This window comes from Malaclemys terrapin, chromosome 3 (genome assembly GCF_027887155.1).
Source record: "Malaclemys terrapin pileata isolate rMalTer1 chromosome 3, rMalTer1.hap1, whole genome shotgun sequence".
NCBI lineage: Eukaryota > Metazoa > Chordata > Testudines > Emydidae > Malaclemys > Malaclemys terrapin.
Genome location: NC_071507.1, coordinates 63,554,114 through 63,581,622, shown reverse-complemented (window position 1 = coordinate 63,581,622; position 27,509 = coordinate 63,554,114). Strand labels below are relative to the sequence as shown.

Here is a 27,509-nt window from a genome sequence, read left to right as displayed (position 1 = left end):
ATGTACAGCAGCATAGGAAAGGAATTCTTCTGCTTCATAGTGCTGCCCTTAGTCATTTGGGAGGGACAGAATTAAAATGGCCTTCCCCCTAATGTTAGGCCTCCACTTTAGAAAGAAATGATGGGTTTTCACCCTCCCCTGAATAGACATTACAACCTGTTTGGTAGGATTGCATCACTTTGCTGTCACAACAGCTGGTTCCTACAAGGCAATCAAGAAATTAAACTGACTCAGGTGGTGGCCAAGGCCCTAAAATAGAAAACAGGCTGAGTAAGAGAAGATGCATCCAGTTGCTATCCTGAGGTGTTGGTCAGGATAAGGAAGGGAGGAGACAGGTCCAGCTGGTCACCCTCAGTGATGCACATTGCAAGAATTTCTCCTGCACTTCAATCCCTTCAAGGAGAAACACCGCAGCATTTCCAGTTTTGTTAGTCTCCTCTATAGGGGGTGGAAGGACTAGATTTTTGAAGCAGTAAATGTCAAACATCCATTTCACTGTATGCATCCAAACTGCTGAGAAAATATTTCCATTGATAATCAAAGTTTAGACAGGCAAAGTAAGCAAAATGCTGCTTGAGAACTTAATTCAAACTCGGGCTAGTTACTCTGTATATTTGGACATGTTGACAGTTTGTTTATAAAGCTTTAGCTTTTTGAATCTCAACACCTACGGTCATAAAATAATTAGTCTGAGCCCCCCCCATTGTAAAAATTTAGATCAATAAAAATAAAATGCTTAAACATTGATATTATCCGTCCCAATGAAAGATCAGTCTGCCAAGCCTAGTGCTGCAGCCTGCTCTCAGGCTGAGTGGAACATACTCAGCTCCGCTCCCCTCCCCCCCCCCTGCAGTTACATACTGCTTTTAAATGAACATGAGCTGTGTCAAAGCGCCAGTGAAGGTCACATGGTGTCACCCTTTAATCAGACTCCAGGGTGGCAGGAATTTGTGGCTTGTGAGACGCATAAGACGCAGCTAGCTCCACCCACTGTAATAAGAGCTGTGCTCAGGGTGACGTGGCTGTCAGCTACCTTAGCCCCACATTGGGTCCGGCTCAGCTAAGCAGGCAGTGTATGCTTGTAACCAGTGATACATGAAGTCTTTATAGGCCCCAGCACAGATTGTTTACCAGAGGGTAGTAACTGCAAGGGCAGTGGCTGGGGCGGGCTCTGCTCAACCATCCCCCTTCACAACTCAGCCAAGGTTCTTTCTCAATAAAACATCTTTATTCTGTACATTATATATAGATGCCAAGGAAATGGAAACCATCCCTCTGCATTAGAGAATCCAAGACGAGAACAGGGAGCATGAAAAGCATGGCACTGAACAGTCACGCCACAGAAGGGGGGGAGGGGATAAGGTGCTCAGCCCCTCTCAGCTCTTCCAGGGAAGGGGGCAGCAGCAGCTTGAGTATGGGGCAGTGCTGAATGTTACCCCAAGGTCGCTGCAAACAGCGGAAGGAGACACTCACCCCTCCCCGGCACCATTATTTGTACTTACACAATAACACAAGAGGGGAGGGCTCACTGGGACTCTTCTTCCTGCAGGAGCATATGAGGGGCACCCACTGTAATGGGACCCAGCGCTAAGTGCCAGGGCTGGAGGGGAAGGGTCCCCTTTTCAGACCATCGGAGCCAGCAAAGCAGTTGTGTGCAAGGTGACTGAAAGGGAGAAAAGACAGACGGAGCCTCCCCCAGTGCAGGGTACCGCCGGCAGAGTGAATGCATTACCTCTCCCAGGGAAGAGGCAGTGCCTGCTCATAGCTGCTATTAACAGCAATTGCATGGCAGGCTTGCCCTACAGATCCCAGTCTAAGCTAGGATTCCAGCACAGAACATGGTGGGAGAAAGCAAAGGAGCTTCCCCATAACCCTTCACAGGGGAGGAACAATTCTCCACTCCCTGCAGATCAGCTTGCAGGCAGGAATCCTCACCCCCACAAGGCTCCTCACTACAGCAAGGGCATGGCCTGTGGCAAGGAGAGCTGCTGTGAGGATGTCACCAAATTGGTGGGGGAAGCTCTGCCCATGCCAGTAGCCCCAGCACGAGACCCTACGCAGGAGGCAGCACAGCCTGAGCATTATTGGCAACACCTGGAGCAGAGCCCGTTCCCTGTCCAGACAGCGCACCGTGGCTCAGGCAGCAGTGCATGACCAGCTCTGTTCAATAGTCACCAGTGAAATGCAGCCTCGACTACATAACCCTCCCCGGCCCCCTGTTCCCAGCTGAACAGGGCTGACCCTCAGCAGCAGCTGCACAGGCCAATGCTCAGCACTTGTACCTGAAGGGCACAGCTGGGGAAACAGGACAGCAAGTGTTCCATGTCTTCACACGCCTACCGAGCCTCTGGCTGTGCTGGCTCCCACCCGCCCTCCTAGGCACTGAAACTTCCGTGGCAGAGACAAGAAAGGAAGTTTCCCTTAAGTAGAATGAGAGCAACAACAACAAAATCCTTGCAATAGCTGTGTCAGATTGCATCCAACAGTAAACGTCCTCCTGGGCCAGTACGGCAGCCCCCTCTGCCTCTCCTCAAGAGGTCAGGCAGGTCCCCGAGGAGCAAGCTGGGCTGCAGCACAGACTGATTGATTGCAACAGGGAAATCCATCACTAAGCACTGCCATGAACTCAATGAAGGAGACGTCCCACAGGGGAGCTTAGTGGAAGCAGATCCAAGCCCAGGTGTGGGCCCAGCTCTGGTCCCCAAAATGGCCTCCTGCTTGGGCCAGCAGGATGCTCAGCTGCTTCAGCGAGCAGAGGGCTAGAGGCAGAGACCCTGGCTTCATGCAGGTTCTCGAGGTGGCTGATTGCACTGGGATGTGGGGGGGCAGCCCCAGCCACCCACAAGACATGAGCACTAGGATGGGCATGGGGCTCAAGTCACCATCTGGCAAGGGCTAGTCTGGGAGGAGATCCCTGTTTGTGCTGGATGCAGGAAGAGCTGGGACAGCCAAGCAGGAGCCACTGAACACAGAAGGGGGCACACGAGGGATTAAAATCAACCAAGATTAAAAGGGCTAAAAGTGTCCTGAACTTTTCTTGAGTTCCTATGGTTCGTGAACCCGAGTTTAACCAAGTCTCTGCACTCTGGGTGGCTGGGCCTCCTATGCCGTCCCAAAGGTCTCTGCCCTGGAGGGAAAAGCCTGAGACAGGGGCACACACAGTATGGGTCAGGCCCAATGCTCAGAGAGCTGCAATGGGACTGATCCTGACAGAGGTGGCAGCATCCCTTCATTGCTGCTCAGCACCTTTGCACCATACCAGCCAAGAACTTCTCACCAAAGTACTGTAAACAAAGCCAGGACTTGCCTGTCCAGACTAAGGCGGCCTCTGGTCTATTGTGGTGGAGGGCAGGATAATGAAAGTAGCAGACGATGCAGAGACAACATGCTTAACTTGCCCCGTGAGGGGTACTGAACAAAGGGAGATCTCCTAGGTTCCATCCTCACAGTGTGGAGAGGAGAAGCCAATGCTAGAACCGGACAGCAGCAGTTCCAGTCATGTGAAGGGCAGGACAACTCCCCCCAACTCTCTCTTCCTCCATTGCTGGTGTCTGGAGATCTCACAGACCTAGTGGGAGTCAGAAGGTTAAACGCCCGGGCCCCAGGGTCTCCTCCAGGCCATTCTCTTCAGTGGTGATAGCTTGGAGGTCGGTGACGTGCCCGATACCTTTGGTGACTCCTTCACGGAACAGCAGCTTGGCACCAATCTTTAAGTATTCGGGATGTTTGATGAACCGGAAACGAACAACAGCCTTCTCCCCTGTCCGCAGCTTGTCCTGAGGGAGAGGAGAGGGCAGTCCGCAACAAACAGGAGCTACAGGCGTGCGCACAGGGTGTGCCCAGGCACACCCTAATGCAGGGGTGGGCAAATGGCCCCCCTCTCCCAGCATGGCAAGCCGCGGGGTCTGCGCTCCAGGGCTGGAGTGCCCGGCCAAGCACTGCAAGCTGCCGTCCCCTCTCCCGCCTTCCCCCCGTCCCCTGGAGCCATGCCGCTGCGCGCGCAGCGCTCCAGGGGCCGGGGCTGCACGCTCCCGCGGGGCAGTGTTTGGCTCCGCGGGGAGGCAGACATGGTCCTCCCTCCCCTGGAGCCATGCCACCGCGCACGCAGTGCTCTGGGGGCCGGGGCTGTGCGCGCCCATGCGGCAGTGTTTGACTCCGTGGGGAGGCTAGGAGCCTCATCTCATGGTAAGGGGTCCGGGGCTAGGAGGGTTGGATAAGGGGTGGGGGCACTCAGGGGACAGGGAGCAGGATGGGTTGGATAGGGGGTGGGATCCCAGGGGGGTGGTTAGGGGTAGGGGACCTCTGGAGGGGGCAGTCAGGGAGCAGGGGGGGTTGGATGGGACATGGGAATCCTGGGATCTGTCAGGGGGCGGGGGGTGGATAGGGGTCAGGGCAGTCAGGGGACAGAGAGCAAGGAGGGTCCTGGGGGGGCGGTCAGGGGACAAGGAGCTGGGGGGGCTGTCAGGAGGCAGGGAGCGGTTGGATAGGCGTGGGAGTCCCAGGGGTCTGTCTGGGGGCGGGGGTGTGGATAAGGGTCAGGGCAGTCAGGGGACAGGTAGGGGGTAAGGTTCTGGGGGGGCAGTCAGGGGACAAGGAGTAGGGGGGATTGGTGGTTCTGAAGGGGGAAGTCAGGGGGTGGGAAGTAGGAGGGAGTGGATGGCGGCAGGGTAGGGGCAGGGCTCCCTGGGTGCACATCCTAATGAAATGGGCTGTGCACGCCTATGACAGGAGCATGCCCACCCAGCCCTTTGCCTCCACATCCAGGGGCACTGGGAAGTCCAAGGCAGAGAAGGGAGGAAGAATACTAACAAGATCTCCTCAGTCTCTCCCAGAACCCATTGTTTAAGGTGCCACAACTTGAGACCCTCCCACTACAGTCAGGGCACTACCGCAAAGGAACTCTGACTTCCAGCAAAGAGGTCTGGAGACCAGGGGGGTTACTCCTCTGCCCTGCCTTGCTGAAGTTCCCCAGTGACACTAGCAGGCCAGAGGACACAGGCAGCTTCCTGGGAGAAGAGGAAAGGCAGGACCCGATACAAGTGCCATGGCATTAGCAGGAAGGAGAGAAGTGAGACTTCCTAACAGAGGTGAGGGGAGGAGTCCTAATGAAGCTAAGGAAACCTAACAAGCCAGAGCAGGATGGGGTCTGATATGCTGCCAGAACACCCCCGCTGGTGAAAATCTCACCTTTCCATGGATCTTCTCTACGATGGCCGTCTGCCGCACATTCCCCACGTGCACAGTCACCTGGAATCCCTTTCGGAAAGTCGTGGCATGGAAGAGCAGCACGATCTCGGCTTCAAATACTGAGCAGATGGTGGGGTTCATCTCTGGGCTCACCATCACCATGCCCTGCACAACAGCTTCAAGCTCAAAACCCAGACCATCAGGAACAGCCCCCTTGCTGCCTCTGAACCCCATGGCTTTTCCCCCACCAGTCTCACCCATCCCATCCTCTGAACCCTACTTAAAGCTTCATGCATCTATCTCAAGCCTGGAGGCCAACTATCCCACCATTTGAACTAGAATCTGGCAGTAGGACAGGAGTGGGGTGGGGTTTCTATTGGGATGTGCCTTGTTCCTTGTTTCTAAACTCCCTCGCCTTGAATTGGAATCTCAGATAGCCTCCTGCTTGCCTGCTCAGGATCTCAGTGGCTGATCAGTCAATGCTGTCGATGTGAGGAGTCCAGCTCCCTGGAGATGGGAGCAAGACTCACCTTGCGCAGGAGGGAGCGGTCGAAGGGCCCAAGGGCCAGTGTGGCAGCTTGTCCTGCTCGGAGCACACGGCACGCAGAGCGGTTCCGCTGGATGCTGCACACCTTCAGCTGGAGGAACTTCCCATCATCAGTGGGACCGACCACAAGGCTCTCCCCCTCCCTGCAGATCCCACTGCCGGGGGCACGAGAGCAGGACAGAGTTTAACCAGAGACACAGGGAAAGACACCCAATGAGATTAACCTGCATAGCCTCTCTGAATCCCACTGAAAATGAGTCTGCCTGGACGCTCCCTCCCCATTGTCTAGATGCCCAGCAGAAGGGAGTCAGGATTCCCAGGACTATCAGCTAATGCAGCCCTCTGAGATCCCAAGGGGTCTGACTTCTTAGACACAGGCAACTCAGCTGGTCTCCACCTGCTTTTCCATTCGGCCTGTTCCAGTAGAGGCAGCACAGAGGGGACCTGATGCAGGTCTGGTGCTGGTGCTGCCTGGGATCCCTGAGAGACTGGGTGCACTTGACTAGCCCTGGAATACTGACCAACTGCTAAGGCAGTCCTACACTCCTACTGGGGCCAATGGAGCAAGCATTGCCCTGAGCAGACCTAGGACTGATGATTTCCTGTCCCTCCTTCCAAACTACCCACCTGCTTCTTGATGAAGGACTTCTGAAAGTCCAGTGAAAGACAACCCTCAGGAGGCCAGCCGGGCTCTAACCACAGCTCTGTCAGAGAGCAAAGCAGCTGCCCAGGGTTCCCACCAACACGTTAGAGCCCTGCTCTGGAGACAGCCTGGGCTGAGATTCCCTCTACCCTGCTCCCCCCAACCTACCCCGGGGAAGGGTAAATTCAGCCTCCACATTCACCCCCCTCCCAACTTATAGGCAGCTTCCACTTCACTGCGCTGCCCATACAGGATGAATTAAATCCTCAGAGATCTGGCAATGCTCAGCCCATGTTCTCCCCTCCAAACCCTAATCCCTCTGAGCCTATCCAGGTCACTACGCAGAGCAGCGCTCACCTGGACAGAGTTCCTCCCACAACAGTCCCCACTTCAGGCACGGTATAGATTTCATCCACCTGCAGCAGGGCAACAAGAGTAAGCTATTTAGACTCACCGTGCAACTGAGAGAGCAGCACTTCAGAACTGGAATGAGCCACCATCCACCCACCATAGGAGGCAGGGAAGCCTTCTCTGCCCAGGGCACGGGGGCCTATAGCAGACCTTTGCCTGCTCCCACTCTTTCCCATTTTGAAGAGTCCCAGAGTGAAGCAGACACCGAGAACTCATTATTCAGAGATGTGCCCAGCACATCTCTTGGCACTCAGATACCTGACAGGCCCTTTCGGGAGCAGCACATAGAAGTGGTGCTGGTCCCCTCTATATTCCAACTCCCCATCTTCCTCATTATTCCAGTGGCTCAGCACATTACCTCCCCTCACCCTACAGATCAACGGTTCTCAACCAGTGGGCCACATGTGGCCCAATTAGCGCACAGCTGCGGCCCAGGTCAGCTAAAGGCTGCGGGCTCCAGGCGGCCAGCTGCCTCCCAGCCCCACACGGCGGGGGTTGGGGGTCCCCAAGCAGCGGGGTCCGGGGTCCCTTCCCTCCGCTCCACACCCAACTCTCCGCTCCTGGCCCCACACGTGGAGGGGTCTCTGGGCAGAGGGCCCTGAGCATAGGGGTTTGTTAGGGGGTTTAGGTGGGGGCACTGCAGCCCAGGTAACACTTCATGGGCTGCATATTCAGCCCACAATGATAAATAGGTTGAGAACCACTGCCCCAGCTACAGGGGACCCCAGTGCAGCTTGCCCTCAAGTAGGTGCTCAGATGCCATGGTAATGGATGCAGTACAAGAACCTCAGTCTAATGCCTGTATGTACCTGGAACTCTGTAAGTTGCTGCATCAGCTCCTCCTGCTCTTTGCTGTTGGTCAGAGGAGGAAGGATGTTGAGGAAAACTTTTAAGAGATCCAGGTTCTCTCCAGAAACACTGGATAGAGTGAAGATCGGAGTGATGCTGTCAAACACACACAGAAAGGAATGAGCTGGGGGCCACAACGCAGAGCCCATCTTGGGGAAAGTACTTCAAGGAACTGGCCTCCAAGGGGAGAATACATGAGCTAGATGGGACCTAGCAGAGACGGCACTATGAGAGCTTCTCCAGAGCTCGGCCTAGGCCATCTGTACCCCAGCCAATCCAGGCTTCCTCACTGGAGCTGTGGCTCTAGGGTAAGCAAGGAACACATTCACCCCACTTTCAGCCACTGGCACTTGCTCCTGGTGCCCAGAAAAGGCCTGGGAGAGGGGGCCATGCATGAGAGGAGCTGAAGGAGTGAAATCTGGGGAGGAGCCAGCTAATGCCTCCTAGAGATGTGGTCTCCTCCCCTGTGTGAATGGTGCTGGTAAAATCCTAAACAGACTAAACTCAGCTGACTCCCCCTGCTCCTTGCAGAAGAGATGAAGGTTCCTTACTTGGGAGACTGTGCAAACTGCTGTGCTGCCGTGACGGCGTCATCGTCCGAGTTCACTAGCAGAGGCAGCTTGTTGCAGCCTGGCTGCTTCAGGATCCGCTCAAGCTGCTTCACTGTCCGTTCCACGGTGGTTTTGGAACACAAGTCCACTTTGCTGACGACAATGAAGAAGGGAACCTTGAGGGCCATGGCCAGGCCCAGGTGCTCCCGCGTGGTACCTGCTACAAGAGACAAGGGAGAGCTCAGCTAAAAGGAGCATGGGCACCAAAGCCACCTGCTCACAGGATGCCAGCATCTCCCAGCCCAAGAAGTGCCCCATGGGCCCATCATACAGATGAGGATGGAACTGTGTCACCCCACCTGCTCAGCATCTCAGGCAACGGCAAGGGGGCACAGCTTTTTAACCATCATTCCAGAAAGACAGATGAGGGCTTCTCTGGGCCCAGGCACCTGCTTCTGCTCCATTAGGACCCAGGAATTTCTCTCCAGAAGCTAACGGATTAGTAGGAAAAGTAGCTTTCCAAATGGATGGGGAAGGTTCTTGTTTACTTCCTTTAAAGAGGCTTTGGGATCCAATATACACCACTAATATATCAAGGCGATTTTTCCCTGACATGCTCAAAATGCCCTCAAATGGTACCCAAAACTTTCCTGTCCTGGACACCACCCTCAGCAATAAAGTCAGAGCTCAGGTACCAATGGTGTATGAGGCAGCCAAGTTCCCAGCCACAGCTGCATTGGAATCACTGGGATACAGGGAGTCAGGAGGGAATTGGAATCAGTATCTTCTTTTCCAACTACAGTCACCCATTAGCCAGCATCTACCACTCTTCAAGTGCCCTTAGAGCATCCTGCCAGACCCTCTGTGCATTCCCCCAGGCTGGGTCATGGTGCACTTACCGATGCCGGTGTTGGCGCTCACCACCAGCATGGCAAAGTCTGGGCAATAGCTGGTGAGGCCGAATATGGTGGTTTTCAAGTACTTGTGGTGGCCAGCCAGATCAATGAAGGTGATCATCTTGGAGGAGCTCTCACAGATCTCTTCTGCCGTCCGTGAGTCACTGTAGTTCACCACCTAGGGAAGAAAAGGAACCAGAGACTGAGGTATGGGGTATGCAAAGGAGGAGGCAGAGAGGGGAAGAGACGACCCCAACCATACCAGCTCCATCTGAACAGAAACAAGTGCCAGAGAGCTTGAGACTGCACCTAGAAAGGGACTACTCCTGACTATGCAGGCTGTTGTAGCTATATTGTAATGTCAACCCTGTACACCACTAATCTGGAGGCAAGAAGCAGGACACCAGAACAGACACCTGTTCCAACTGGACAAGCAACACCTTCTCCTACCACCTCTAATTACAACTTGATCACTCCTAGGCTCTCTGCTGCAGCAGCAGAGGGCACAGACCTCCTTTGTTGCTGTTGAGTCAGTCCTGCTCTGCCCACTGCAGTGACAGGCAGCACAGAGCCAGGAGGGCAGTCATGTTCCTGCCACTCCTCATAGGGAGTTGGGTCTGTCACTCTCTCCATACTGCTGCAATAGCACGCATGCTCCATACCTCTCCTTTGCTGTTGAAGCCAAGGATCTCAAAGCTGATGCTGGATGTTCTCCCTGACTGGATCTCATGGAGGTGCCGGAAGAGATTGAGGCGGGCTCTGCCCCGCCCATTATCCAGCTCACCCTGGGTCAGGACACCCAGCAGCGTCGACTTCCCTGAATCCACATTCCCAAGCACAGCCACTCGCAGGTCTAGGAACTAAAGGAAAAGAGTCAGAGCAGAGAAATCATGGGGCCACCTGTTCCTGGTGCAGGGACACCACCCCACAGGCATGGGTGGCATGTGCTCACCCATGTCAGCAGATATGCCCCACATGTTCCCTCCAGAATGGGCTGGGATCGCTAATCAGCACAACTTCTTTTCCTATGCCAGGCCTATGACATCACAAAAAGGTCATCTACACACTTACTGCAATACAGATGCCATATCACTCCCCAGTCTCCACATTGGGATGGATTATAATTGGTGCTGTAGAGGTGAAAGGCTTCATATCTCATTCCTTGACCCCCTGAGCCAGCCAATCTCCCTTGTCTGGGGTGGGTTGCAGCTGGTACCCTGAAGATGAATGGCTCTGTCCCTCAGCCCCATTTTCGTAGCTCTTTAAAATGTGCCCTGTGAACTGTTCTAACGTGAAGTGGTTCCGGGGGAGGGGTTCCCATCTCATCCTCTTGAATGGAGTCTGGGAGTCTCCAGTACCACAGGACTCCCTGATCAAGGAGAGCAACCCAGCCAAGGGCTCCCTACCTGCTGGTTATCTGGGACTTTCCGGACAAGAACCTCCGTTATCTTCCTGGGAACATCACTGTCATAATCTACCTCGCGCTCCCGCAGGATGGTGATGTCAGCTCCAACCCTGCAAGGGGGCAAGAGGGAACAGTCTGGGGTGACCTAGTACATGATTGGCCACTTATCCAGGGCATCACCTGGTTGGAGCATCACAGGGGACCTAGGAACAGGACTCAAACTGCAGGGCAGGCTGGAGGCTCTGAGAGCAGCAGGGCAGAAGCCTCAGACCTTCAGACAAGGGACTCTCTAGCAGCAAAAACCCCAAAGCCTCAGCAAGGCTGGTTTCCCTGGCCTGGGGCCTCTCTGAGTGTGAACTGGAAGAGGTCCTGGGAACTTGTCTCCTAGCCAAGAGCCTTTGATCTACAGACCTTTCAGGAGAGGGAAGGGGAGGAAGACAAAAGAGCCACCAGGACCCTTTGGGGGGTTGCTGAGTTTCTCTGACCCAGCAGGGATTAGTGATCCTGAGAAACGTACTTTTCAGCCATTCGGCGCAATGTCTTGAGGGAGGCACGCATCTCTTCCTCTGACAGGCCCACCAGTAGCCCATTGTCCTCCACGCCGATCTGGTAGACAGCCTCACCCCGGCCTTCCTGCAGCCGCCACTTCATCTGTGTCACCAGGTGCTCAAAGCGATACTGCGAGGGGTTCACCAGCTTCAGCTGCTCGAGGGAGGGAGCGGTTACAATTGCTGCCTGGGGGCAGAGAGAATCACATCTCCCTGGGGCAGTGACTCCCTAACCCTCTGCCATGGAGCAATGGCCCCCCCAGCAGACCCACCTCTGGGAAACACGCTCCGAGTTAGCACCTGCAGAGGAGCCAGTGGAATAGGAGAGAGAGGGTTACAAGAGAGACAAGAACTTCTGTAGCAGAACATTCCTGTATCTTGCAGATGACACCTGAAAACTGGCTGGTATGAGGGAAGCACTGGATTAGGGAGCCAGTGCCATGGGGCCAATGGGGCCCAAACCATTTGTGCTCTGGCCTGAGTGAGAACAGCAGGACTGCCCCAAAATACAACTGGAAAGGACATAAATGGCCCCTGTAGCTCTGGGTCTTTAAGGAAAGAGTGAGGAGGGTGAAGAGACGGGCCTCACAGGGTGGAGAGTGAGCTCTACACCGGTCAGCACATGGGACACAAAACACCTGAGGGGGCTGGGAGGCCCCTCCAAAGTACAGTCACAAGGGATTCTGCACTGCACGGTCTCTAGCATCCAGTTTCTCCCACAGGGTACAGAGAACCCAAAGTGAGATGAATAGTGCCCTACCACAGCCCCCACTCCCAAGGGCGAGGCTGGGATGGTTCCCTTTTGAGTATCCCCCTGGGCATGTCCCCCATACGCCCCCTTTGGTCAATTCATTACAGGGCAACTCTCCAGGAAGAGAATTCCCCTCTGCAATCCCCTAAGGGCTCACCTTGTATTCTATGTTTCCATCTTCTGCCTGGTTAAAGAACCAAATGAGACATGGGTTAGCAACCACCTCACAACCCCAGGCACTTTTCCCACCCCACATGGCTTCCCTAACAACATGGAGCCCACACACCATTCCGGGTAGTCTGGAATGACACATGGATAATCAGTTGCTGCTGCCAGCTTTGCAAGGAGAAAGAAACCGCAGGGAATTCAACATACATGCTAAGTCACAGCCTCCCTGCCAGAGTTGCAGGCCTCATTCCCATGCCATACTGGAACCTACCACGTGCATGTTGCTGCTGTTTGCTCTACAAAGCAGCTGGGACATTCTAGTATGAATGCTGGGAGGTCAAAATTAAGGGGTCGTACTGAGGATGGACAATCTTTTTAGTGCCAGCAAAAGGAAGTGCCCAGTTAAAAGTCCTAAAGACCTTTTTGTCCACAATAGGTACAGCTCAGGCAGTGGAATGCACAAGCCTCTTAGTTCACCACCCAGCCCTGCCCTGGAGTCACCCCATGTAGGGGTGTGAGGAGAGCTCATTCTCCATGGCCCAGTCAACTCCTGGTGCCTCTGCTGAGGTTACTAGTGATAATGTGTCCTCCTAAGAAGTGGTCCGAGACAGTGGCTCTCAACCTTTCCAAACTACTGTACCCCTCTCAGGAGGCTGATTTGTCTTACGTACCCCCAAGTTTCACCTCACTTAAAAACTACTTGCTTACAGAATCAGACATCAAAATACAAAAGTGTCCCAGCACACTAGTACTGAAAAGTTGCTTACTTTCTTATTTTTACCATATCATTATAAAATAAATCAATTGGAATATAACTATTGCACTTACATTTCAATGTATAATACATAGAGCAGTATAAACAAGTCATTGTCTGCATGAAATTTTACTTTGTACTGACTTCGCTGGTGCTTTATATAGCCAGTTGTAAAACTAGACAAATATCTAGATGAGTTGATGTACTCCCAGGAGTATGCGTACTCCTCGTTGAGAACCACTGGTCTGGGACACCCCATCCCACTTTATGTTACACAGAGACCATTAAAAGTCTAATGGGAACAGCTTTATTACTTGCTAGCAAGCTGGGCCTGTCTTGGGTCTGGCAACCTGGGGCAAAAGGTTCCACGTCCCTCTCCCCAGTCCCAAACCACCCAACTCATGCTCCCCTGATCTATACTGGAACTGGTGACATGGAGTAAAAGGCTCTTTACTCCTAACCGCAAGCCTAAGCCATCTAGGGTCCTCCAACCCTACCAGCATTATACTGCTCTAAAACTTGCATTCAATACAAACGAACCCGAGAACTGCTCCAGCACTGAGCTGGCCTGTCAAAGACTGTCTCACCTTTTTTGACAGTGACTGCACCCACTGCTAAGTGTTCCTCTCCCTGACCTACTCCTCACAGCCACGAGGAAGCAAGTGCTATTGATCAACTCGTGGTAAAACAAACCACTCACTGGTCTGACAGCTCCCGAGAAATATAACCAGGAACTTCCCTGGGCGCAGAAGGGTTTCCCCAGGAGACCAGCTCCAGGCCAGATCATTGTAGGCAGAAATGAAAAGACGCATTAGCTCATCAATTCCATTCCAGTCAAAGCAGGATCCAGCCCCCTGAGAGAAGACATGTCCAATACTAAACTAGATTGTTCACTGATCTCAGTCTAACGATTACAGAGACAGGACTGGGTCCTGCAGGGAGCCAGGGACTCCAGTGGAAAGAGCAATAAACCAGACTGACAGCAGTGTGAAAACCGACCTGCTTGGATTTCAGCTCTTCCTGAACTACAACTGCCCGGCCAATTCGCTTCTCTGGAAATATACAGCTCCCTCTCCCAGCACATGGATCTGCCCATCAAGGGAAGGTAAAGCCCCCTCCCTGCATTCTAACTCAGCCCCTAATCACAATAAATGGCTTATGGTGGCAAAGGGCCAAAGAAGCAAGGCCCTGGGATTAGCAGCTCTGCTCTTAAAGTTGGAGCTGCTTAGCAAGATAGGGGCACTGGTAAGGGGTTCCCTTCTGCCAACCCCTCCCACCCATCAGCCTTTCAGCTCTAGATACTGCATCAGTATCTGTGTTGTCCTCTGAACAAGGGTTTTGTGACTGTCTCATAGGAACTGAGGCTCTAGTCTAGTGCAAGAGGTGCAAGGACAGTAACAAGTCTAGACTTGCTGGACAATGGTGCAGGCAGGATGTTTGGGGACAGGAAGGAAGTGATACTGAAGCCTTAGAGGACTGTCCCTTCTGCAGCTGAAAGGCACAACAGCCAGGTCACTGCAGGGAACAATCCTGTCCCTGAGGATGGACTATTTTGGACTCAGTAGGGATTAGCCTGTTCTAGCATCTCTGTTCCTCATCCTGCCTTGGACAGAAATACCTGTCCCCACCTCTCACTTAGGACTTGGCACCCTGATGTTTTTGAGGATGGTGTAAATATCCTGTGATGAAACACAGTGCCAGACCATCAGTGGTCCACGGCAATCCTCATGCTCCTCAAGCAGTGGTGAGCATCAGCCCCATGCCAGTGGGAATTATCTGAGCTCCAGCAACTAAGATGGCCACTTACCAGACTTGTTTTCACAATGCAGCAGGCAAACCCCATCAGACATGGCACCACCTGCTTAGGAACCACCTCTCACTTTATCCAGGGTTTGGTCTGGACCCTCTACAGGGTGGAATCCCAAACTCAGCAAATATTTGGTAACTCAAATTAGCAGTCCAAGAGGGGTTGGGGGTGTCACTGGGCCTGCTGAGAATGTGTTTCCATAGAACATGGCAGATCAGATCTCAGCAATGGAAGGGAACTGAGCATTTTGGACTGTGTGCTGAGCTGTACAGCAGAACCTATTCCCAAGTCTGTAGCTATCAGACTGCAAGGTGCACCCAAATGGCATGCCAGGCAACCAGACTGTGCCCCCCCCAATGCCAGCTCACTAAACACCAATGGAGTTTAAGTACCTCTGTGGGACTGGCAGCACAAGAGAGGAGCACTGCCACATCAGAGCTCTACGGAGGGATTGTCCAGGTGTCTCCCTCCCCAAGAGGCCAAACTGCTTGTATTCATTAATCAGAATGAAAGACAGAGAAGGCAAAACATGCTAAACAATGCGCTCAGAACGTGGCCAGGGCTGGGAAAAGGATTTAATGTGGCCTCATTAACCAACCAAGCTATACTAAGGCTATGTCTACACTGGCAACAGAAGGACAAGTTTGGTCTTTCAGACAAAAGTTTTGCTGATGACAAGCGCCGGTGTGAACAGCACTTTGTCGGCAGGAGTGCTCTCCGGTGGACAAAGTTAACGCCGCTCGTTGGGGGTGCAAGTTTTTTGTCAGCAGGAGAGCCAACAGACAGCAACTACACTGCGTGCCTTTTAGCAACACGGCTGTGGCAACACAGCCCTGTCGCTAAAAGCTGCATAGTGTAGACATAGCCTAATATTCTAGTGCCTTAACAGCAGATACACACCAACACAATCTCCTCAGTTGACTCAACAGGATCCACCCTCAGGAACTGCTTCCAACCTAGTTAATAATCATGAAAACCTATTATGCTTTTCCACACCTACAAGGGTGGAGGCTAGGGAAGAGACAACAAGAAACTAGGGTCACACACAAAGAGGGGCAGGAATGCCTCTGCTAGGATCCCCAGCTGACCATCATTTTCTCTTACCCAATTAAAAGCCCTTCTCCATAATGTTCCCAAGCCTTAGCATTCCTGCATCCAGCACATACATTATCTTGTCACTGCCTTACATCACTGAGGCCTGAAAATTTCACTTGCCTGTGACTTTTGGAAGCGTAGCCTGATAGGGAGCGAAGCTATCAACTTACCCAGAATCTAGCCTGTCAATTAAAGTTTTCCTAACCTTTACAGTTGCAAAGGCCCTACCAAATGTGAACTGGGTATAACTGAGGCAGGCAGCCAGCTCCAGTGACTTGGTCACAACTCAGAGCTTCAAGAAAGTGAAAAATTACTAGAGCCTTATTCAGTTTTCCCTACTTCTACTGGAAACCCAGAAGTAAACAAGAACCATATCAGTTTCACTCTCTAGCTGCTTGGCAAGCTATAGCATGAGCAGAGGCAGGCACTGGAATTCTCTGCCAATGGGGGTTTGAGAAGGCTGAAGGTCTCAAGCATATCAGGCACCTACTAGCCAGAGGCTGATATGACAGCAGAGACCGTGTCCCCACCTCCAAAACTTTATCATCAGTCCAGCGGCACTGGAATTGAGATAAGGCCTTTCTGTGACTCCAGGATATAGGACATAAGACAGCTGAACACATAGATCAAAACCCCCAACTCCATATGCAGAATCATAAAATATCAGGGTTGGAAAGGACCTCAGGAGTTCATCGAGTCCAACCCCCTGCTCAAAACAGGACCAATCCCCAGGCAGATTTTTGCCCGAAATCCCTAAGTGGCCCCCTCAAGGATTGAACTCACAACCCTGGGTTTAGCAGGCCAATGCTCAAACCACTGAGCTATCCCTCCCTCCATCCCTATGGCTCCTGCTAACACAACTCACACCAATGCACAGCTACAAGGCCCCTCTAGCCCCACTAACACCCCCAGCCACTGGACTCTCCTGTCATAACAATGAAACTCTCAGCGCTGCCCATCACCAGAGAGCAAGTGCTAATCAACGAGACGAAAGTTACCCAGAGCCCCGCGCCCCCTCCCCCGGCCCGCGCTCACCTCCGGCGGCAGGTAGGGCGGGTTGTTGGCCTTGCCGCCCCGGTTCCTCCCGCTCTTCTTCTTCCCCTTGGAGCCCCCGCCGGCCCCCGCCCCCCCGCGGCCGCGCAGCGCCCCGCCGCCCCCCACGGGCCGGCAGCAGCCCCCGAACAGCTCCGACACCCGCGAGTCCATCCCGGCCCGGCGCGCCCCAGGCTCCCTGCCCCGGCAGCCGCCGCCGCCGCCCCCCGGCCCCGCTCCCGGCTCCAACCCTTCCACCTCCCTCCAGCCTCTGGCGTCAGAAACAGCCGCGGGGCGCCACGGGAAACGGAGTCCGGGCAGCTGCCCATGACTACAACCCCCAGCATGCACCGCGCCGCACAGCAATCTCAGCCCGGATAACTGCACTTCCCGGCATGCATCGCGCCAGTAACGCCTCTCTCTCTATGGGACCTCCTCGCAAAGGCTCACGGGCGCAGCAGTCCCCGCACAGAGAACTACAACTCCCAGAGTCCACCGCGCTAAACAGGGGCCTTCTGCGGAATCCACTTTGAAAGGACTACAGCTCCCAGGCTCCTGGGAGTTGTGGTTTTTCAGTTCATTGAGTGGCTGCTTGCTTGTTGGTTCCCCGCTATCTTACTATTTTGTGATTGTTTCAGACCAGGCCTATTTCTTGTGTTTGCTTTTTCACGAACGAGCCTCATCATGAGAGGACTTGGGGCACCAAGGGAGGCAGAATGGCATCACCTGTGCTCTGCACCCTTCCCAGACAGCTTAACACACTTCTAAGGGAATGAGATGGAACATTTGATTTGATGCTGAGGCTTATTGCCTCCATGGGCTGCTCCTCTATATTATAGCAGTGATTGACATCATTCTATGTCAAGCATGTCCCAGCAAGCTGCAGGTGCAGCTTCATGGTTGGGCAAAGTTTGGGCACAATAAGATCTGATTTCTGAAATCTACAGATTTAAATCTTGTGTACAATGCTTGTGTGTATGGTGCTGTGTATGTACATAAGCCCCCTAGAATCCTCTGGCTACAGGGGCATTATATAACATAGGAGAGAGCTGTGGGAGCCTCAACCATATAATACATTAGCAAACCAATGAACTATATATCAAGAAGCTGCTTTTTTCCAAACCCACGTGATAGAAGCTTAATGACAGATGATAAATAAAAAACAATGTTATTAGGCGCTGAGTAACACCCACAGGCCTGGAGCACCCACAGGAAAAAAATGGTGGGTCCTGCTGACTGGCTGGCAACTCCCCCTACCAGAACTTCTCCCCTCCCCCCAGAGCCTCCTGCCTGCTAGCGGGCCCCACCGATCAGCGCCCCTCCCAGCACCTACCACAGATCAGCTGTTTTGTGGTGTCAGGAGGTGCTGGGGGGAGGAGCCAGGGTGCAGTGCGCTGGGGGGGGAAGGGGTGGAACTAGGCGAGGAACAGGTGGGGCAGCGGTGGGGTCTTGGGGGAAGGGGTGGAGTGGGGGTTGAGCCGACGGGGAAGCACCCCTGGCAGATTAGAAACGCGGCGCCTAAATATCTATAAAGACAAAATGATACAATATATTTATATCAAGCATAATGTTACACATTTTAACAGTATGGTCTAGCAGTTAAAGCAAGAATTTTGGACTGAGAAACTCATGGGTCATATTCCCAGCTGCCCCACTGTATAGTTTTACCAAGTCACTTTGCCTCTAGTGAGGTTTCATTAATTAATGTTTGTAAAGCACTTTGAAATTCTTTGATGAAAGGTGCTATAAAAAGACATGGTATTAGGTTAATCTAAATACAGTACATTACAACCCCACACTAAGCATATATCACACACAAAAAAACATGCAGAAGCCACAGAACTACAGATCCCATCATGCATTTCAAATATACAATTGGGACTCCTTTTTCTTCCCCATTTTGATTTTTAAAATTGCAGCCAATGATGAATAAGTTATGTTTTGTTTTCAAACACAACTAGCTGTAGCCACACCCTCTCAGTGTTTCCTGGCACAGCCTCCTCCAGGACTGACCTCCTATCGGTAACAAATTGCATCACCCACCATAGCAGGCTGAGAACATATAAGAGCTTCAGAGCAGTACTCCCATCTGGTGGTTATGGGTACTAATTTCCCAACTGTAAACCAGGTCTGTTTGCAAAGTGCTTAAAAAAATGGAGCCTGATCCTGATTACAGGTTTCAGAGTGGTAGCCGTGTTAGTCTGTATAAGCAAAAACAACAAGAAGTCCTTGTGGCACCTTAGAGACTAACAAATTTATTTGGGCGTAAGCTTTCGTGGGCTAAAACCCACTTCATCAGATGCATGGAATGGAAAATACAGGAGCAGGTATAAATACATGAAAAGATGGGAGTTGCCTCAGTCTAACTGAGGCAACTGACCTCACACTTGGTAAGGCAACTCCCATCTCTCAACTCGGTATCATCAATAGTCTGAGGAAACAGTATTGTCCTTGGCCCACACCCAGGAGGCCATTGACAGACCCTGTTCCACTGACATGGGTCTTAAAAAGAGATATTGCAGCTGACATCCCTTCCTGTTCTTGGTGAGAGGTCATCAGAAGGACCCTACAACTCAGCCTTTACCTTGTGGAATGATGGTGGCCAAATTCAGTTTGTTGTCATAGCCAAGTTAAAAGATGTCCGAATAAGTCTATCTGCCTTATGCAAGGGAAGACCCAGTTTATATGGAACACATTTAATTCCCTCCCTTGCTTTTCCCCTGGGTGTTTTTGGCTGACAACAGACTCCTATAAAAAAGATGGTCAGACTAGATATGCAAGGCTGATTATGTGGTTAAGCCACAAATTAAGTAGTCAGGATTCCTGGGTTCTTGTCCCAGCACTTGGCAATGTCACTTCTCCTCAATGTGCTGAGAACCTTTTGATCTTCCTTTCATTGCTTTTTGTATAAATTGCATTGTTATAATTAGTTATGGTAATGATGATACTGGTAATATATTAGTTATGGCTGGAATGTTATCATCACGCTGGTTGAATATCACATATTTTTTGTGGCAGTGTCATTCACAACAGATGACACACCTGAACTGTGCAGAGGCAGTGGCGTTCTCTGGCGAATGCCACTCTGTAGCTGAATGCCAACCTCAAAGTTTCAGTTTTCACTGATCACATGCAAAAAGTAGCCTAAATATCACCAAACATGAGTTTGCTTCAAAAAGCCCCAATTTTTCCTATTTCAAAAAAGGTTGACAGCATTGTGCAGAGGCCACCTCTCACTCATGTGGGCGGTTTCCAAGTTCATATGCCGCCCCTGTTTCCCCATTGGCTTCCTCCTCACCTAGTTGGATACATCCCAATGTCAACAAGAAGCCCTGCTTTGCTGCAGCCATCCAGCAGAATTCTTTTTATTCCCAATGGCACAAGTGCCACGTGGCCTCTGCGAACCAGAGAGGTCAATTTGGTCCAGCTGCCTGTGTGCCTCAGTGGCTGCTCATTTAAAGGCCATAGGGTGACCAGACACCAAATGTGAAAAATTGGGACAGGGGGTGGGGGGCCATAGGAGCCTATATAAGAAAAAGACCAAAAAAACCTGGACTGTCCCTATAAAATCAGGACATCTGGTCACCCTAAAAGGCCACCAGGTAGCAGCAAAGAGCCAGGGATTGGTGCGCTGTGGGACTCTGCATAAAGTTGCCCCCATTTCACCCCAAGAAATTAATTTGTAACCCGAAGTAGTGATTCAGTATTTTTTGTCATCGAGGCCTTTAAAAATTGGCGAAATATTGCAGCAGTTGGCAACACCGCGTTGGCAGAGGAGAGGGCGCGAGGGCTTTAGGGAGCGGAGCGGGAGGCTGTGCGTGCACAGGGCAGGAGGGCTTGTGGAAGGGGCAGGCAGATGGGCGATGGAGGCTGAGCGTGGCCCAGTAAGACAGGAGCGATAGCGCACAACTATGGGGCTTTCGGGGCGACAGGCGGGCCAGGAGCCTGGGTGGTGCAGCAGGGAGGGGAGCCCCGGCCCTGTGGTGTCTGGGTGCTGTGCCCAGTGCGCCATAACCAGCCCCATCCCTGGCACTAGATCTCCCCCGTCCATCGCTGCCTGAGGCCCAGCCCCACTATGCCGGGGGGGGAAGCGACGGAGACAAGACCCCCCCCGAGAGCTGAGCACACACACGGTGACCTGTCAGCCCCGCCCCCTTGGGAAGGGCATGGGGCGGAGCGGGACGCCACGGTGCCCTAAAGAAACATGGCTCCGGCGGGGTCAGGCGCGAGGGACCGGAAGCAGAAGGGCGTGAGGCTCCCATGATGCCCCGCGGCGGCGGCTATTCAAATCGGGGCCGGGACTCCGGAGGCGGCCGAGCGCGAGGCAGAAAATGGCGGGGCCGGGCCGCCAGGAGCGGGCAGGTGAGGCGAGGCGAGGGGCGGGTTCCGGTTCCGGGCTCCCCTCCCCAGTCCGTGCGCGCGCCCCGCAGCCGGGTGCCGGCCGGTGCTGAGTCACTTCTCCCCTCTCCCCGCAGCCGACCTGCTCCAGACCGAGCCCGCGGAGGCCCCGACTGCGACCCCGGAGCTCGCCGCGGGACGGGGCGGCAGCAGCGCGGCGGCGTTTCACTGCCCGCAGGGCCCGGCCGGCCGCGCCCCGGGCTGCCGCTCGGTCTCGGTGGTGTTCCCCGGCCCCGTGACCCAGCAGGGCTGCTGCCACTTCGCCTGCGAGCTCCTCAAGCACGTGCTGTACCAGCGGCACCAGCTGCCCCTGCCCTACGAGCAGCTCGCCTACTTCTGCAGGAGGGCGCTGCCCCGCCAGCCGCAGGTGAGTCTGGGCCTCCCCGGGGCCTCCGGGCCAGCCAGCGTCGGCTAACGAGAGCCGGCTCGGGCGACTCTTGGCGTAGCCCTAGATCCACCCGGCTGGCGACCCGTCTGCGCTGCCCTCAGCTGCTGGGTGCGTTCCGCACTGTGCGGTGTGAGCCGCTGTTATCCCGAGCTGGCTGCTGGCCGCCTCCTCCCCCTCCAGGAGATGTGCTTCATTCCGCTGCCTGCGCAGCAAATCACACACTGCGGGTTCCTGCTGAGAGCTCTGCTTCCATCCCCTGCACTATAGTGACTTTACCTGGGGCCAAGGAGGGCTGGAAGCAGTTCCCTGCATGTCCCGCGAAGAGCAGCCTGTTCTGCAAGGCCAGGTAGGAATTCTAGCTGCTCCCTCCAGAGGTAGGATGCTCTGCCCTGGCTCAGGAGAGAGCAGCTACAGATCGAAGTAAGAACAGGAGTACTTGTGGCACCTTAAAGAATAACAAATTTATTAGAGCATAAGCTTTCGTGGACTACAGCCCACTTTTTCGGATGCATATATAGAAGTAGTAAGCTTTCTGGTTGGTTCAGGAGCAGCAACTGGTTGCAGAAAGAGTCTTGGCTGGAGAGGTATCTTGGAACCAAAGAGTGCTGAGATATGAGAGTGTCTGACCACCCAACTTTGCATAACTAGGCTAGACCAGACTTCTCAGGGACAGGGGAGGTCTGCCAGAGATGTTATGCCCCATGTATTTGAAATAAGTTATAATGATAAACTTGTGTGGGGTAGAGAGATTATGTATTTTAAAACAACTCATCAGGCTAGCAATACAGGATGTAGACAACCTTTCTCTCAGACCTATATAGAGAGTGTTTGGTATGCAAGAAAACTTAGAAGATGAGCCTCCTAGTCTTTAGTCATTCTCACTGAATCAGGTGGCATTGGCTCCGAAGGCAAGTCAGCCTTTTCCAAGAATTGGGTGTCTAATCTATTAGCTGTCTTGATTTGTAGCTTCTGTCAAGATATCCTTCTGTATTTCAGGTTTCATGTACTGTAGGTTTTGTCTTAAACACTGCATTATATTTAATGTGATTCCTGGGGATATAATATCCTAAAGAGCAGTGGTCCCCAACCTTGTTGGTGTGGCGGGCGCCAGACAACAAGCCACCGAGGACTGTGGCAGGCAGAAAAGCATCTGCCAAAACACTGCCGAGAAGCAGCGTCATCAAGAGGCATTGCTTCTTGACGCTTTTCAGCGGCATTTCGATGGATGCTTCTCCGCCCGCCAGTATGTGGGCATACATAGATGCCCTGGCAGGCGCCATGGCGCCCACAGACACTGTGTTGGGGGACCACTACTAAAGAGAATATATTGGATAAGGACAAAATTACTTCACCTCTCTGGCTGTTCTACTCCTGGGGGAATTCCATGCTACTGTGTGCACGCATAATTAATAAGTGATGCATATTTTTAATTTTTTTGCACAGAAAAAAGCTTCTGCTGAAAAGTTGCTGCAGTTCTGCTGTGACGATAAAACACAGCAGCTTCTCCCAGCCACCTAGGGAAGAGAGCCTTCTTTCCAGTGCCTGTAGGGCCAGGTCAGGAGACAGGCAGTGTGGGGCTGCTGGGAGGGGTCAGACGAGCTCATAAGGACTAGTGGGGGAGGACAGACTGGGGCAGAGGCTGAATGGAAGTGGAAGTGCAGGGTCAGATGGGGGAGGAGATGCAGAGCTACAGGAAGGAATGGGGGTGGCTGAGTGGGGGCACAGACATGTGGGGATGGGTGCAGGGCTACAGGGGTATGGGACAAATGGGTGTCTGAGTGGGGGTGGAGGGACATGTGGACAGGGGGTGCAAGGACCCATGGGGACAGGGGGAGATGTGCCTAACTGAATGTGAGAGGCTAGGGGTCAGCCAGGGTCTGCATGGGGGAAGCTCCCTAACAGTTCCCTCCCCACCCAAAAAACCTGTTCCATACTTTTCACACCCACACCCAACAACCCTCCACATTTCCCATCCCAGCTCCTTCCCAGCATTTACTTCTCTCTCTCCCTCAGGTCCTCCATTACCCCAAACTCCCCCCAGCCTTTGCACTGCTTCTAAGGGGTGTGGGAAATATGGTTCTATATTGTAGTTTAAATGAATTATTACTCAGTTCTGTATTAATATGCCTAGTAAGGGATCTATTTGTCAAAACATTTTCTGAATCTTTTTTGTTTGTATTGTTACAGACATACCAACAGGACAGGTATTTTGAAATAAAGACAAAATAATTGAAACTGGTGTGATTATATTGTTTTGACAAATAAAATATGCAGAATTTTGCAGAATTTGAAAACGTGTGCAGAATTCCCACAGGAGTATTGGTCAAAATTGTCTTAACTACAGACCTTGGAGCACAGCAGAAGATCAGCCTCCTAAGAAAATCCAGACACACCCCTACAGAGTGGGGTGAATGTTGTCATGGCTCACTGTGTCACATTTCAGTCAAGCTCTTAAAGGTCACAAGTTTCTAGTTCTGTTACATCTATCCTGATACCTTTATTTCTACTGACCTTAAATCCAGGAAACACTAGTATTGAAATTGTTCCAAGTTGGTTGCTAACAAGAGACCAGGATGTGTCTCTTCAGTTTTAAACTTTGTTCTTCCTGTGTCAGGTCTGGTTGTTCAAGGTGCTAAACGCAGTCAAATGCACCACCATATGCCTAATATTTCAGAATGTACTAATTTTTTCCTTGGCAGGATGGAGATGCAATTAAGAAGCCACATCCCCCAGACCTAGTGAGCAGCAGGAAGTGCCAGCAGTTGCTAATGGAGCTGGAGGGAGTGTTCCGGCACTTGGAAGCCATGTTCAACCTGACATTGGTCCCTCGGGTCCTTATTCTAGTTGGAGGAAATGCCATGAGCCCCAAGGAGCTCTATGAGATCAACTTGGAGGGCATCTCTGTGGGCAATGCTGAGGAGAGCCTGCAAACACCATCCTGTGTTCGTAAGCTTTTCCACTCACTCTTCCTTGCAGACGTCTTCAGTGAGCTACAGGCTGTCCCTGTCATGGGAACCATTGTCATGGTCCAAGGCCACCGTGACTGTGGCATTGACTGGTTCCGACCCAAGCTCAACTACAAAGTGCCAACACGTGGGAGGAAGCTGACTGTCACCTTGTCCTGTGGTGGAAACAGCAGTACAAATTCATCTTCTCAGCAGGGAGCGACCTCTGTCTGGGACAACTACATATGGTTCCAAGCACCAGTGACAGTTAAGGGCTTCCATGAATGACTCTTGCTCTATAGCATTTTAATGAGACATTTTAAATAATCCTCTGGTGCTACTTTAATTGATACAAAAGAATGTGTTTTTTTTGTTTGTTTTATGAGCTGTAGCTACACCTCTCTGAATCCTCTATCCAGGGAATCTGCTACCTGCATGCAGCTGGGGTGTGTTCCACTGTCCATACAACAGAGCTTTAAATATCCTCATACCCGGGGAAAGCACTAGAACAGTTTTGCCCACAGATGTAGGTCTCTTGGGGGAACTGAGTAAGGAAGAAGGAATTCCCTAGAGGGTTGGTGGGAGTAATTTTATGTTTGTGCAGCATGCCCACTTACCCAGTCAATACTTGAAGCAGCCTTTTCTGAGAGTATCATGAGCTTCACACAGCTGTTCTCCTCTACTTGCTGATAAAGTAGTGTACAATGTTAATGGATGAATTGGGACTTGATTAATTGGTATTTATGCTTAATATGGGGGTGACAAGGGCAATCTAGCAGGTCATACTAAGCCACTCAGGATCTCATCTCCTCCTTTACGGCCTGGTAATAATATGAAAACGGAGGGTTGTCCTGTGGTGTCTTGTCCACCACAGGACAAGTTGACAGGTGGGGGGTTGCATAGCTATAAGAAGAATCACTTGAGGGATGTAATGTTGTGTGAGGGATGTTCTAAAGAGGGAGACGTCTAACCATGAAAGAGGTCTTCTGCCCAGCACTGCTTTTTCTATACGTGTGGAAGAATGGATGTCTGAACAATGCCACTGGCACCCAGGGTGAGAGGGCTCTGAATGTTTTAAATTTTCCAGTTATCAGTGAAACCATATAAATGATTCATGTTTCATTTCTATGAATGGCTGAGGCTCTTCACTTAAACTGCACAGCATCTGATGCCCTAGTTTAAACTAGAAATCTCTTCAAACTTGTGGATTTCACTTTATAGCCCTTTCTGTTCTTCCCTGCCCCAATTCAGTAGAAGGGTAGGGGTTTGTAAAGCTACAGGAGTTTTTCACTTGATTTATGCTGTTCTTCCCCTATATAAGCTGTTACCGAACTAGCATACGTATCAATATCCTCTCCCTAATCTGTTCTAAAAGGAGATAGAGTACTTCCATTCCTAACCTAAGGTAACAGCACAAACTTGAGTGCAGTTACTGAGAAACTGGAAGTAAGGGCAGTAAAGTGCCCTAGAAAGGGTAATACCTTGCATGTGACCTAGGAGCATAAGGAGGAGTCCTGGAAGATGGGTGAGATTCCAGAGGACTGACAAAGGACAAATATAGTACCCATCTATAAAGAGGAATAAGGACAACATGGGGAATTACAGACCAGTCAGCTTAACTTCAATCCTGGAAAGATAATTGAGCAAATAATTAAGCAGTCAGTTTGCAGACACCTACAAGCTAAGTAACAGAGTGAATTTGTCAAGAACAAATAGTATCAACCAACCTAATAACTTTCCCAAAGTCACAAGCCTTGGGAACGGGGATTGGGGGGGCGGGGAGTAGTAGATGTGGTATATCTTGACTTTTGATACTGTCTTGCATGAGTGTCTCAAACTAGGCAAATACAACCTCGCTGGAACTACTATAACATGGGTGCATAACTGGTTGGAACTTAGAGTAGTTACTAGTGGTTCACAGTTATGCTGCAAGGATCAGGTCTGGTTCTGTTTACTGTTTTCATCAATGATTTAGATAATGACAGAGTACATTTATAAAATTCATGGATGATACCAAGATAGGAGGTGTGGCAAGTGCTCTGGAGGATAGGGTTAAAATTTAAAATGAGCTGGACAGACTGGAGAAATGGTCTGAAGTAAACAGGATGAAATTAAATAAGAACAGTATTCCACTTAGGAAAGAACAATCAGTTGCACATGTACAAAAGGGGAAATGACTGCCTTGGCAGGAGTACTACAGAAAGGGATCTGGGGCTCAGTGGATCACAAAAACAAATTAACAGTATAACACTTGCAAATGTATGCTGGGATGTATTAGCAGGAGTGTTGTAAGCAAGACATGAGAAATAATTCTTCTGCTCTATTCTGCATTGTTTAGGTCTCTACACTTCAGGAAAGAAATGGAAAAAGTCCAGAAAAGAGCACCAAAACTGATTAAAGGTCTAAAAAACATGACCTAGGAGGGAAGGTTGAAAAAAAAAAAGGGGTTTGTTTAGTCTGGAGAAGACTGAGAGGGAACATACCTTTTTCAAATACAAAAAAGGTTGTTACAAGGAGGAGGGAGAAAAAAAAATTGTTCTCTTTAATCTGAGGATAGGACCAGAAGGAATGGCTTACATTGCAGCAAGGGCAGTTTAGGTTGGACATCAGGACTAACTTCCTGTCAGGGTAGTTAAGCACTGGAATAAATTGCCCAGGGAGGTTGTGGAATCTCCATCCTTAGAGACTTAAGAGAAGGTTAGACAAATACCTGTCAGGGATGGTCTAGAGATAATACTTAGTCCTGCCTTGAGTACAGGGCTTGGACTAGATGACCTCTCAAGATCCCTTCTAGTTCTACAATTCTATGATCTTGTTCAGCAGCAAAACTCTCCTGGTTCCTTGATGACTTGTACTGAGACTTGAAAGGGTAACCTACTACCTGACTTCATCTAGTACATTATGAAAAGGAGCTCTATCAGATCCAAAGCACTGGAGCTAGTTTTAAAGGGTTAGGTGATCCTATTGCAATGCAACCAGCTAGGCTCTGGGGTGTGGCCTGGGGCTGTACAAATGCCTCTTAATCTAGGTAAAGAGAACTAAATGAACTCTTACTGGTAAGGTCATTTAGGCTCAAATCCACTAAAGGAGTGGTGCCTAAATCCACCATTTTAGGCACCACTGAGACATAGGTG

At 51.5% G+C, this 27,509-nt stretch overlaps 2 protein-coding genes across 2 annotated transcripts; one reads left to right on the top strand and one right to left on the bottom strand.

The window, feature by feature from the left end:
* Window positions 1-1,206: 1,206 nt before the first annotated feature.
* GTPBP2 (GTP binding protein 2) lies at window positions 1,207-16,833 on the bottom strand. Its single transcript, XM_054022061.1, has 12 exons — window positions 16,648-16,833; window positions 11,946-11,972; window positions 11,007-11,191; window positions 10,491-10,599; window positions 9,747-9,944; window positions 9,088-9,262; window positions 8,189-8,408; window positions 7,598-7,733; window positions 6,735-6,793; window positions 5,718-5,889; window positions 5,188-5,352; window positions 1,207-3,776 (listed from the first exon to the last, which is right to left on the bottom strand). Exons 1-12 carry the CDS (start codon window positions 16,816-16,818, stop codon window positions 3,579-3,581), a joined length of 1,815 nt encoding a protein of 604 aa, XP_053878036.1. The 5' UTR covers window positions 16,819-16,833; the 3' UTR covers window positions 1,207-3,578.
* Window positions 16,834-20,905: 4,072 nt separating this feature from the next.
* MAD2L1BP (MAD2L1 binding protein) lies at window positions 20,906-25,503 on the top strand. The gene is made up of 3 exons (XM_054022291.1): window positions 20,906-21,006; window positions 21,120-21,409; window positions 24,130-25,503. Exons 1-3 carry the CDS (start codon window positions 20,976-20,978, stop codon window positions 24,661-24,663), a joined length of 855 nt encoding a protein of 284 aa, XP_053878266.1. The 5' UTR covers window positions 20,906-20,975; the 3' UTR covers window positions 24,664-25,503.
* The last annotated feature ends 2,006 nt before the right edge of the window (window positions 25,504-27,509 follow it).